The 12,660-nt window shown below is 47.0% G+C and overlaps 1 protein-coding gene across 2 annotated transcripts in view; it reads right to left on the bottom strand.

The window, feature by feature from the left end:
• Nucleotides 1-11,809, bottom strand: part of LOC140416871 (protein argonaute-3) — a 293,216-nt gene extending 281,407 nt beyond the window's left edge. For both annotated transcript variants that reach the window (XM_072501157.1, XM_072501156.1), the window contains exon 1: nucleotides 11,359-11,809. In XM_072501157.1, the coding sequence (XP_072357258.1) occupies nucleotides 11,359-11,377 (19 nt within the window). In that variant the 5' untranslated portion in view covers nucleotides 11,378-11,809. The remainder of the gene's footprint in view (nucleotides 1-11,358) is intronic.
• Nucleotides 11,810-12,660: the final 851 nt, after the last annotated feature.

The following is a 12,660-nucleotide window of genomic DNA, read 5'->3' as shown; positions in this document are numbered from 1 at the left end:
TCGGCCAGAGTTTGCTGACTTCTGGGAGCAACATGGGGGGAGTAATTACGCTAGCGGGGGATCTAGCGGGGGGGGTGGGAGGGGGGAATTACTGGGTTGCTGCTGCTGGGGAGAGGGGGGAGCTGGTATGGGAGAGGATGGGCAGGGGGGGCACCGCCTGGGGGAGATACAGCTGCGTGGGAACCGGGTGAGGAGCTGGAAAAAGGGGATGGCTAATCGACAAGGGGGGGGGGGGGGGGGGGGGGGGTAGGAAGCCCCCCAACCCGGCTGATCACGTGGAACGTGAGAGGGCTGAACGGGCCGATAAAGAGGGCACGGGTACTCGCACACCTTAAGAAACTTAAGGCAGATGTGGTTATGTTACAGGAAACGCACCTGAAACTGATAGACCAGGTTAGGCTACGCAAAGGATGGGTGGGGCAGGTGTTCCATTCGGGGCTAGATGCGAAAAACAGGGGGGTGGCTATATTAGTGGGGAAGCGGGTAATGTTCGAGGCAAAGACTATAGTGGCGGATAACGGGGGCAGATACGTGATGGTGAGTGGCAAACTACAGGGGGAGACGGTGGTTTTGGTAAACGTATATGCCCCGAACTGGGATGATGCCAATTTTATGAGGCGGATGCTAGGACGCATTCCGGACCTAGAGATGGGAAAGCTGATAATGGGGAGATTTTAATACGGTGTTGGAACCAGGGCTGGATAGGTCGAAGTCCAGGACTGGAAGGAGGCCGGCAGCAGCCAAGGTACTTAAAGATTTTATGGAGCAGATGGGAGGTGTAGACCCGTGGAGATTTAGCAGACCGAGGAGTAAGGAGTTCTCGTTTTTCTCCTATGTCCATAAAGTCTACTCGCGAATAGACTTTTTTGTGCTGGGAAGGGCGTTGATCCCGAAGGTGAGGGGAACGGAGTATACGGCTATAGCCATTTCGGATCACGCTCCACACTGGGTGGACTTGGAGATAGGGGAGGAAACAGGAGGGCGCCCACCCTGGAGAATGGACATGGGACTAATGGCAGATGAGGGGGTGTGTCTAAGGGTGAGAGGGTGCATTGAAAAGTACTTGGAACTCAATGATAATGGGGAGGTCCAGGTGGGAGTGGTCTGGGAGGCGTTGAAGGCGGTGGTTAGAGGGGAGCTGATATCAATAAGGGCACACAAAGGGAAGCAGGAGAGTAAGGAACGGGAGCGGTTGCTGCAAGAACTTTTGAGGGTGGACAGACAATATGCGGAAGCACCGGAGGAGGGACTGTACAGGGAAAGGCAAAGGCTACATGTACAATTTGACTTGCTGACTACGGGCACTGCAGAGGCACAATGGAGGAAGGCACAGGGTGTACAGTACGAATATGGGGAGAAGGCGAGCAGGTTGCTGGCACACCAATTGAGGAAAAGGGGAGCAGCGAGGGAAATAGGGGGAGTGAGGGATGAGGAAGGAGAGATGGAGCGGGGAGCGGAGAGAGTGAATGGAGTGTTCAAGACATTTTATAAAAAATTATATGAAGCTCAACCCCCGGATGGGAGGGAGAGAATGATGGGCTTCTTGGATCGGCTGGAATTTCCCAAGGTGGAAGAGCAGGAAAGGGTGGGACTGGGAGCACAGATCGAGGTAGAAGAAGTGGTGAAAGGAATTAGGAGCATGCAGGCGGGAAAGGCCCCGGGACCGGATGGATTCCCAGTCGAATTCTATAGAAAATATGTGGACTTGCTCGCCCCGGTATTGACGAGGACTTTTAATGAGGCGAAGGAAAGGGGACAACTGCCCCCGACTATGTCTGAAGCAACGATATCGCTTCTCTTAAAGAAGGAAAAGGACCCGCTACAATGCGGGTCCTATAGACCTATTTCTCTCCTAAATGTAGATGCCAAGATCCTGGCCAAGGTAATGGCAATGAGAATAGAGGAATGTGTCCCGGGGGTGGTCCACGAGGACCAAACTGGGTTTGTGAAGGGGAGACAGCTGAACACGAATATACGGAGGCTGTTAGGGGTAATGATGATGGCCCCACCAGAGGGGGAAACGGAGATAGTAGTGGCGATGGATGCCAAGAAAGCATTTGATAGAGTGGAGTGGGATTATTTGTGGGAGGTGTTGAGGAGATTTGGTTTTGGAGAGGGGTATGTTAGATGGGTGCAGCTGTTGTATAGGGCCCCGATGGCGAGCGTGGTCACGAATGGACGGGGATCTGCATATTTTCGGCTCCATAGAGTGACAAGGCAGGGATGCCCTCTGTCCCCATTATTGTTTGCACCGGCGATTGAGCCCCTGGCGATAGCGTTGAGGGGTTCCAAGAAGTGGAGGGAAGTACTTAGAGGAGGAGAAGAACACCGGGTATCTTTGTATGCGGACGATTTGCTACTATACGTGGCAGACCCGGCGGAGGGGGTGCCAGAAATAATGCAGATACTTGGGGAGTTTTCAGGGTATAAATTGAACATGGGGAAAAGTGAGTTGTTTGTGGTGCATCCAGGGGAGCAGAGTAGAGAAATAGAGGACCTACCGTTGAGGAAGGTAACAAGGGACTTTCGTTACCTGGGGATCCAGATAGCCAAGAATTGGGGCACATTGCATAGGTTAAATTTAACGCGGTTGGTGGAACAAATGGAGGAGGATTTCAAGAGATGGGATATGGTACCCTGTCACTGGCAGGGAGGGTGCAGGCGGTTAAGATGGTGGTCCTCCCGAGATTCCTCTTTGTGTTTCAGTGCCTCCCGGTGGTGATCACGAAGGCTTTTTTTAAAAGGATTGAAAAGAGCATCATGGGTTTTGTGTGGGCCGGGAAGACCCAGAGAGCGAGGAAGGGATTCTTACAGCGTAGCAGGGATAGGGGGGCTGGCACTACCGAGCCTAAGTGAGTATTATTGGGCCGCTAATATTTCAATGGTGAGTAAGTGGATGGGAGAGGAGGAGGGAGCGGCGTGGAAGAGATTAGAGAGGGCGTCCTGTAGGGGGAGTAGCCTACAGGCTATGGTGACAGCCCCATTGCCATTCTCACCGAGGAACTACACCACAAGCCCGGTGGTGGTGGCTACACTGAAGATTTGGGGACAGTAGAGACAGCATAGGGGAAAGACTGGAGCCTTGGGGGGGGTCCCCGATAAGAAACAACCATAGGTTTGCCCCGGGGGGAATGGATGGGGGATATGGAATGTGGCAAAGAGCAGGAATAACGCAACTGAAAGATCTGTTTGTGGATGGGAAGTTCGTGAGTCTGGGAGCGCTGACCGAGAAATATGGGTTGCCCCAAGGGAATGCATTCAGGTATATGCAACTGAGGGCTTTTGCGAGGCAACAGGTGAGGGAATTCCCGCAGCTCCCGACACACGAGGTGCAGGACAGAGTGATCTCAAAGACATGGGTGGGGGATGGTAAGGTGTCAGATATATATAGGGAAATGAGGGACGAAGGGGAGACTATGGTAGATGAACTAAAAGGGAAATGGGAAGAAGAGCTGGGGGAGGAGATCGAGGAGGGGCTGTGGGCAGATGCCCTAAGCAGGGTAAACTCGTCGTCCTCGTGTGCCAGGCTAAGCCTGATTCAGTTTAAGGTATTACACAGGGCGCATGTGACTGGAGCACGGCTCAGTAAATTTTTGGGGGTGGAGGATAGGTGTGCGAGGTGCTCGAGAAGCCCAGCGAATCATACCCATATGTTTTGGTCATGCCCGGCACTACAGGGGTTTTGGATGGGGGTGACAAAGGTGCTTTCAAAAGTAGTGGGGGTCCGGGTCGAACCAAGCTGGGGGTTGGCTATATTTGGGGTTGCACAAGAGCCGGGAGTGCAGGAGGCGAGAGAGGCCGATGTTTTGGCCTTTGCGTCCCTAGTAGCCCGGCGCAGGATATTGTTAATGTGGAAAGAAGCCAAGCCCCCGGGGGTGGAGACCTGGATAAATGACATGGCAGGGTTTAGAAAGCGAGAGCGGATTAAGTTCGTTCTAAGGGGGTCGGCTCAAGGGTTCACCAGGTGTGTATAATATGTATAGGTCGTTGCGACAGATAATTATATATTGGACTGTTAAATTATGTTTTTGGAGAACGTTACTTGTGATAAGGCAGTTGCCAATTAGGGTTAGTTTTCATTTTTGTTATTTATTATTTATTCATTTTTTGTTTATAAAATAGGTCATTGTTATTTGTGTTGTTATAATATTGTGTAAAGGATGCACAATGTACTGTGTTGGTTGACCAAAAATTTTCAATAAAATATTTATTAAAAAAAAGAAACAGGAAAGGAGAGGTCACCCTGTTAGGGGCTTTCTATAGGCCTCCGAAAAGTTCCTGAGATGTAGAGGAAAGGATTGCAAAGATGATTCTGGATAGGAGCAAAAGCAACAGGGTAGTTGTTATGGTGGACTTTAACTTTCCAAATATTGACTGGAAACACTGTAGTTCGAGTACTTTAGATGGGTCTGTTTTTGTCCAATGTGTGCAGGAGGGTTTCCTGACACAGTATGTAGATAGGCCAACGAGAGGCGAGGCCATATTGGATTAGGTACTGGGTAATGAACCAGGACAGGTGTTAGATTTGGAGGTAGGTGAGCACTTTGGTGATAGTGACCACAATTCCATTGCGTTTACTTTAGTGATGGAAAGGGATAGGTATACACCGCAGGGCAAGAGTTATATCTGGGGGAAAGGCAATTATGATGCGATGAGGCAAGACTTAGAATGCATCAGATGGAGAGGAAAACTGCAGGGGATGGGCACAATGGAAATGTGGAGCTTGTTCAAGGAACAGCTACTGCATGTCCTTGATAAGTATGTACATGTCTGGCAGGGAGGATGTGGTCGAGCAAGGGAACCGCGGTTTACTAAAGCAGTCGAAACACTTGTCAAGAGGAAGAAGGAGGCTTATGTAAAGATGAGACATGAAGGTTCAGTTGGGGCGCTCAAGAGTTACAAGTTGCTAGGAAGGACCTAAAGAGAGAGCTGAGAAGAGCCAGGAGGGGACATTAGAAGTCTTTGGCAGGTAGGATCAAGGACAACCCTAAAGCTTTCTATAGATATGTCAGGAATAAACGAATGACTAGGGTAAGAGTAGGGCCAGTCAAGGATAGTAGCAGGAAATTGTGCTTGGAGTCCGAGGAGATAGGAGAGGTGCTAAATGAATATTTTTTGTCAGTTTTCACACAGGAAAAAGACAATGTTGGCGAGGAGAATACTGAGATTCAGGCTACAAGACTAGAAGGGCTTGAGGTTCATAAGGAGGAGGTGTTCGCAATTCTGGAAAGTGTGAAAAAAGATAAGTCCCCTGGGCCAGATGGGATTTATCCTCGGATTCTCTGGGAAGCTAGGGAGGACATTGCTGAGCCTTTGGCTTTGATCTTTAAGTCATCTTTGTCTACAGGAATAGTGCCAGAAGACTGGAGGATAGCAAATGTTGTCCCCTTGTTCAAGAAGGGGAGTAGAGACAACCGCGGTAACTATAGACCAGTGACCCTTACTTCGGTTGTGGGCAAAATCTTGGAAAGGTTTATAAGAGATAGGATGTATAATCATCTGGAAAGGAATAATTTGATTAGAGGTAGTCAACACGGTTTTGTTCGGTAGGTCGTGCCTCACAAACCTTGAGTTCTTTGAGAAGGTGACCAAACAGGTGGATGAGGGTAAAGCAGTTGATGTGGTGTATATGGATTTTAGTAAAGCGTTTGATAAGGTTCCCCACGGTAGGCTACTGCAGAAAATACGGAGGCATGGAATTCAGGGTGATTTAGCAGTTTGGATCAGAAATTGGCTAGCTGGAAGAAGACAAAGGGTGGTGGTTGATGGGAAATGTTCAGACTGGAGTCCAGTTACTAGTGGTGTACCACAAGGATCTGTTTTTGGGCCACTGCTGTTTGTCATTTTTATAAATGACCTGGAGGAGGATGGGTGAGTAAATTTGCAGATGACACTAAAGTCGGTGGAGTTGTGGACAGTGCAGAAGGATGTTACAAGTTATAGAGGGACATAGATAAGCTGCAGAGCTGGGCTGAGAGGTGGCAAATGGAGTTTAATGCAGAAAAGTGTGAGGTGATTCATTTTGGAAGGAATAACAGGAAGACAGAGTACTGGGCTAATGGTAAGATTCTTGGCAGTGTGGATGAGCAGAGAGATCTCGGTGTCCATGTACATAGATCCCTGAAAGTTGCCACCCAGGTTGAGAGGGTTGTTAAGAAGGCGTACGGTGTGTTGCTTTTATTGGTAGAGGGATTGAGTTTCGGAGCTATGAGGTCATGTTGCAGCTGTACAAAACTCTGGTGCGGTCACATTTGGAGTATTGCGTGCAATTCTGGTCGGCACATTATAGGAAGGATGTGGAAGCATTGGAAAGGGTGCAAAGGAGATTTACCAGAATGTTGCCTGGTATGGAGGGAAGATTTTATGAGGAAAGGCTGAGGGACTTGAGGCTGTTTGCGTTAGAGAGAAGAAGGTTAAGAGGTGACTTAATTGAGGCATACAAGATGATCAGAGGATTGGATAGGGTGGACAGTGAGAGCCTTTTTCCTCGGATGGTGATGGCTAGCACGAGGGGACAGAGCTTTAAATTGAGGGGAGATAGATATAGGACAGATGTCAGAGGTAGGTTCTTTACTCAGAGAGTAGTAAGGGCGTGGAATGCCCTGCCTACAGTAATGGACTCGCCATCACTAAGGGCATTCAAATGGTCATTAGATAGACATAAGGACGATAAGCGAATAGTGTAGATGGGCTTTAGAGTGGTTTCACAGGTCGGCACAACATTGAGGGCCTAAGGGCCTGTACTGCGCTGTAATGTTCTAAATTCCGGCCTCTTGTGTATCCCCAATTTCCTTTTCTCCTCCACTGTCAGCCAACCTTCAATTGCTTTAGGTCCTAAATTCTGCAATTCCACCTCTAAACATCACCACCCCACTACCACTTTATCCTCCTAGAAAACCCTCCTTCCCTGACCAAGCTCTCGATAAATCGTTATAACAACAAATTTTGGTAACAAACTTGGTCAAAGAGGTTGGTGTTAAGGACCACCTTAAAAGAGAGTTATAGAGGATGTAAACTTTAGGAAGGAAATTCTAGGGCTTAGAGTCTAGGTGGTTGAGAATCATGCAATGAAAATTGAAAATAAACAAGGGGTCAGAATTGGAGAAGTAGAGATTTCAGAGGGTTGAAGGGCTGGAGAAAGTTGGAGGCAAGAAGGGGCAAATCCACAAAAGAATGTAAAACCAGAAGGTGAGAACTTTAAAACCACAGCTTCTCAAGACCATGCAGGTGGTCCAGTGCAGGGGTGATGAGTGAATGGGGTTTGGTTAGATTTAGGATATAGGCAGCAAATTTTGGATGAGCTCACGTTTATGAAGGAAGCAAGATAGGAGTGCAGACAGCATATCATTGAAACCTCCTTAAGTGGCTCAATGTCAAATTGTCTGTCAACACACAGAAAACATCTGGGCTGTTTTGCTTTGTCAAAGGTGCTGTATAAATGCAAGTCGCTGTTCTCAATGAAATCTCATGGAGTGTACTTGCTTACTGTTCCACCATGAGTGCCGAGACTAAATTCACTTCTGAACAAACGAGATTGACTAAAACAAGCCAAGAACAATCTGCACGTTAATCAAATTATGCACAAATATGCACTTCAATCTTATGGTACCTGTTCAGGGACTGAGTCTGTTTTTCTCTTCCTCTGTGTGCCAGAACACGCAAAAGTATAAAACTAAATTGGAACTTCCATTTTTTTCTTTCTTGGAACAACTAAGCTTTTCTTTCTTTCTCCCCCTTAAAAAAGATATTACTGCTGCTTTATATATACTTTACAGGAATTCATACTATTATATTAGTCATCTGATGATGATATATTTGTCACTTTATGCAGCCATTGAAAATCTTAATGGTTACAAGACTACCACACATTTCAAAGCATAAACTGCATGTTCAACATTTATTCAATCCACAGAAAACTCCACTAATGGTGTTCATATCTCCAACTTGTAAAGTTACAAGTGTTAAGACCATCAGGACACTGCCAATCACCCATCCAGTATCATTCATTTAGTAATTTTCATTTCCCCAGAATATCAAGAGAGCATCACAAGCAATCACTTTAGAAATGCCCTCACAGTTAAGCAAACAAACCTGCCAGTCAATTTGCGCATGACAAGAACCCATGAAATATAATTAAATAAATAATGTTTTAGTGTTGTGGTAGAAATTCAAAAAAAGATTAAATTTAGAGCCCCCAATTATTTTTTTCCAATTTGGGGCAATTTAGCATGGCAAATCCACCAAACCTGCACATCTTTGGGTTGTGGGAGTGAGACCCAAACAGACACGGGGAGAATGTGCAAACTCCACACACAGTGACCCGGGGCCGGGATCGAACCCGGGTCCTCAGTGCCATGATGCAGCAGTGCTAACCACCGGGGCGGTAGAAACGTTGGTAATGACCAGCAGAATTTCCTTCCTTAGAATAGTACAAACAGAATAAGCAGATAGGGCCCCAGTTCAACATCTCCTCCATACAGCAATCCTGCACTTCTGGCAAAATCGCTACAATGGGGATTGAACCAAGAGCCTGCAAGTTCAGGGAAGATGATGTCACTATAAAGCTAAGTTGACACTCAAATGTATTTGAAGGTCACTATAAAAGGGCCTTTTCAGTTATATTAACAGAAAATTACCATTTGGTCCAACCAGTCTGCACTGGTGTCCATCCTTCACAGCAGCAAGAACCCCCACATACAGTTGAAATGAAGAGCCATAATTATTTGTTTAAAACGGTTTCCCTGTTTCAGTCTCAACTTTCTTGCATTTAAAATGATATCTCACCCCTTTCTCTCCTTCAACGTTTGGACACAGTCCAGCCCTTCGCAATTTTAAATACCTCTATGAAATCATTTAGCAATTTTTTTTAAATTTAAAGTGCCGAATTCTTTTTTTTCCAATTAAGGGCAATTTAGCATGGCAAATCCACCTATCCTGCACATCTTTGGGTTGTGTGGGGTGAGACCCACGCAGACACGGGGAGAACGTGCTTAAGCCACACGGAAAGTGACCCGGGGCCGGGATGGAACCTGTGTCCTCAGTGTCGTGAGTCAGCAATCCTAATCACTCCGCCACCATCATTTAGCAAAAATAATCCTAATTTTTCAAAGTACTACTTCTATGCATCAAAAGCATTTCATTTGCGACAAAATGACCCAGTTCAATCAATGGGATTTGTAGCCAACAGATTTACAGCATGTTTAGTTTAACCCTGATACCCAATTGACTTTAGCCAAAAGGATTTGGAACAGTCCAACTATTTCAACAGTCAAAAATACAACTATAGCAATCTAAACCCAGTGATGTATTAGGGCTACATTTTCAATGATACAATAGCTTACATTTTATGAAAATAAGTAGCGGCTATGGCATTACAACTAGCCTGCTCCACAACATATTTTTGTAGTATCTAGTCCCTTTTTTTAAAAATTGGGAGTCCCCAAATCATTTTTTCCAATTAAGGGGCAATTTAGCATGGCCAATCAACCTACTCTGCACATATTTGGGTCGTGGGGACAAAACCCACGCAGACATGGGAAGAATGTGCAAACTCCACACGGACAGTGAGCCAGGGCTGGGACCGAACCTGGCACCTCGCTGCCATGAGGCAGCAGTGCTACCCACTGCGCCACCATGCTGCCCCAGCATCCAGACTTCACGGCGCTGAGGTCCCAGGTTCGATCCCAGCTCTGGGTCACTGTCCATGTGGAGTTTGCACATTCTCCGTGCTTGCGTGGGTTTCGCCCCACAACCCAAAGACGTGCAGGGTAAGTGGATTGGCCACGCTAAATTGCCCCTTAATTGGAAAAAGTGAATTGGGTACTCTAAATTTATCTTTTTAAAGATTTTATTTCATACAGGATATTCACCTGCACTAGATCCCTCCAATCTTGCATCACTAGAGCAGTAAATAGTTTATCTTAGAAGTAATTTTTAATGTTGAGTTCTTGCATCTTTCAGACCACAGTTAAATTGCAGCAAAAAAAGTAAAGCTCACAAAACAGAAATTATGCAATTAAAACACTAGAAATTGAGTGACAGCCCCAATTCATACACCCCGTCAAGTTCCTGTCGCCTCACTCAAATCTTTCAAGTAAGTAACTTTTCATTGCAACACGTTGCACATTTAACAGTTTCCTTCACAACACCCATTTATTAATATAAGCAAGCTATACAACTTGTATCCAAATTTCATCATAGCCTCAACCATCCTGATCTTTACAACCTCCGGCCAGACAAACCCTACACCTTAACACATTCCTCTGGCACATGCAGATTTCCCTCTGCCTCTCCACAGACCTCCTCAAAATCTCTCTGACCATGGTTTTGGCCACCCCCACCTAATAAACTAATTTGTCAGGCAGTCCTTTGTGGGTTGCTTACACTTCTGAAGTAGCTAGCAATATTAATGTACACCAAAGTCACTATGTAAAGGTGTGCTCTTGTATCAATAGAAAATGCCATCAACACAGGTCAGTCAGCATCTGCGGGGAGAACAGATGAGCTATGCTTCAGGTGTTGACTTGAAACATTAAATTGATTGCTCTCTTGGCATGAACATTTCCAGTTCTTGGTTCAAAGTTCTGATATCTGCATTTTTGTTTCTTTTTGTGCATATTACTGTGCTTGGTGAATTAGTCCTATTGTGTATACTCTAGACGTGTGGGTCTCTCTCTCCATACTTGGGTAATAGCCAGACATAACAAAATGTTCAGTTCCAGTTATCAGGGTGACAAGTGGGACCAGTACATTCCAACAGCCAGCTTCTGTCTCCAAGTATTGCTACCCACAAGAAATCTTATTGACAGGTTTGTTCTTCCTCCGCCCCCACCCTCCAGGGATCGACAAACAACCTCCAACAAAGCCAGCCCGTGTAGACAAGGTGAAGAAATTCCCATTCTAGAAGGTTAGCAGATTAGAGCCTTCTGGTTCTAATTAAAGTCTGACTTTAGTCCAAAGATCTGCAGGTTAGGTGCACTGGCCATGCTAAATTGCATTTACTGTCCAAAAAAGATTAGATGGGATTATTGGGTTAAGGGGATAGGGTGGAGGTGTGGTCTTAAGTAGGGTGCTCTTCCCAAGGACCGGTGCAAACTCAATGGGCCGAATGGTCTTCTTCTGCACTGTAAATTCTATGATTTGTATTTTCGGTAACCCGTTCATTAAAATCTCCCGCACCCCTGCTATCTTCTCTGGTCTGTGAGGTTTTGTCTTATTATGGCCGATATTTCACTTGAGACTCCGCCTTCCCATCCCCCACTCCACCCCCTTCCCCGGGCCCCTCCACCCGCTGTATAAGGACAGCATCTTGTAGGTTCCAGTTGCAGTGGACCCCAACCCCCCACGCCTCCTTCATACCTGGGGTTCCGATTTCCATTCATGGAGCCCCTTCCGCCACACGCTTGGTTTTCAGCGGCCTCTGACGGACTGGACCGAACGGGGGGGGGGTGAGCTGCTTCAATCAGGTCGATCCCGCGGCTGCTTTCCGAGAGGCTGAATCTCTCACTGTTTGTCCCGCCCCCCCGGGATTACGGTGCAAATCTTTGGCTGGCGGGCTGCTCCACTCCGCTGCTCCCAGGCTCTGAAACACCGGCTGGGCCTTTCCTTTTAACTGATCAGAGACGATTCCACGCCCCTTGAACTCGGCAGGCTGGCTCTTCGGCTGAGAATGGCTCCGGCTACCAGCGCTTACTCAGGGGCCCCGCGCTCTCCACTTTATTTTCCGCCGCTTTCGTCTTTTTTTTTCCCCTCTCTCTCTCTCTCTCAGCTCCGGCGTATCCCCTCTCAACCGGATAAACCGTCACCTAACCGCCGGAAATGACGACTGGGGGCCTCGGGTTAATGATTCATACATTCCTCGGGTCACGTCGCCGCGTAGCCTGACGTCGACGCGGCTGACATCATTACGTTAGCCTCATCATCTCATCTCTCTCCCCCTCCCCCCCCACAACTAAATTGGTTTCTATGGAAACGCGAGTCCGTTTATTTGGAAGTCGAATTCGGTTCAAATTTGTTCCGGGGTTGAAGTTAAAGCGGGTGAGCTTCAGCTTCCAGTTTGTCCAGCAACCTCCCCGAAATATCCCAACATGAGATGAATCAGGGCAAATCTCTACTCCGATAAAATAGAAACGCCAGATGTAGGTTAATCCCGTTAATCATTAATGATCACTATTCCTATTTATTCCCCCGACAATCGAGTCGGATTAATCAAATTGCAAGCAGGAAAGTGGGGTCCGTGTGTGGAGAATTCTCTGGACCAGCTGGTGCTTTTTTGGGGAGCATCTGTACATCTCAGGACGATAATCTGGTCCTGCATTTTTTTAAATTTAAAGTACCCAATTTATTTTTTCCAATTAAGGGGCAGTTTAGCGTGGCCTATCCACCTACCCTGCACATCTTTGGGATGTGGGGGCGAAACCCACGCAAACACCGGGAGAATGTGCAAACTCCACACGGACAGTGACCCAGAGCCGGGATCGAACCTGGGACCTCGGCGCCGTGAGGCTGCAGGGCGAACCCACAGCGCCACCGTGCTGCCCTCTGGTCCTGCATTTTTGACATGTGCATCGTAATCCTTCTGAAGGTCCAAGTGCAATGGCGAGGAGAGCTTCTGCACATTTTTTCCCCATGTTTCGTTAGTTAAAAGTATCTGAACATATA

Source organism: Scyliorhinus torazame, chromosome 1 (genome assembly GCF_047496885.1).
Source record: "Scyliorhinus torazame isolate Kashiwa2021f chromosome 1, sScyTor2.1, whole genome shotgun sequence".
Lineage (NCBI taxonomy): Eukaryota > Metazoa > Chordata > Chondrichthyes > Carcharhiniformes > Scyliorhinidae > Scyliorhinus > Scyliorhinus torazame.
Note: the sequence above shows the minus strand (reverse complement) of the source record. Positions and strands in the feature narration are given on the sequence as shown.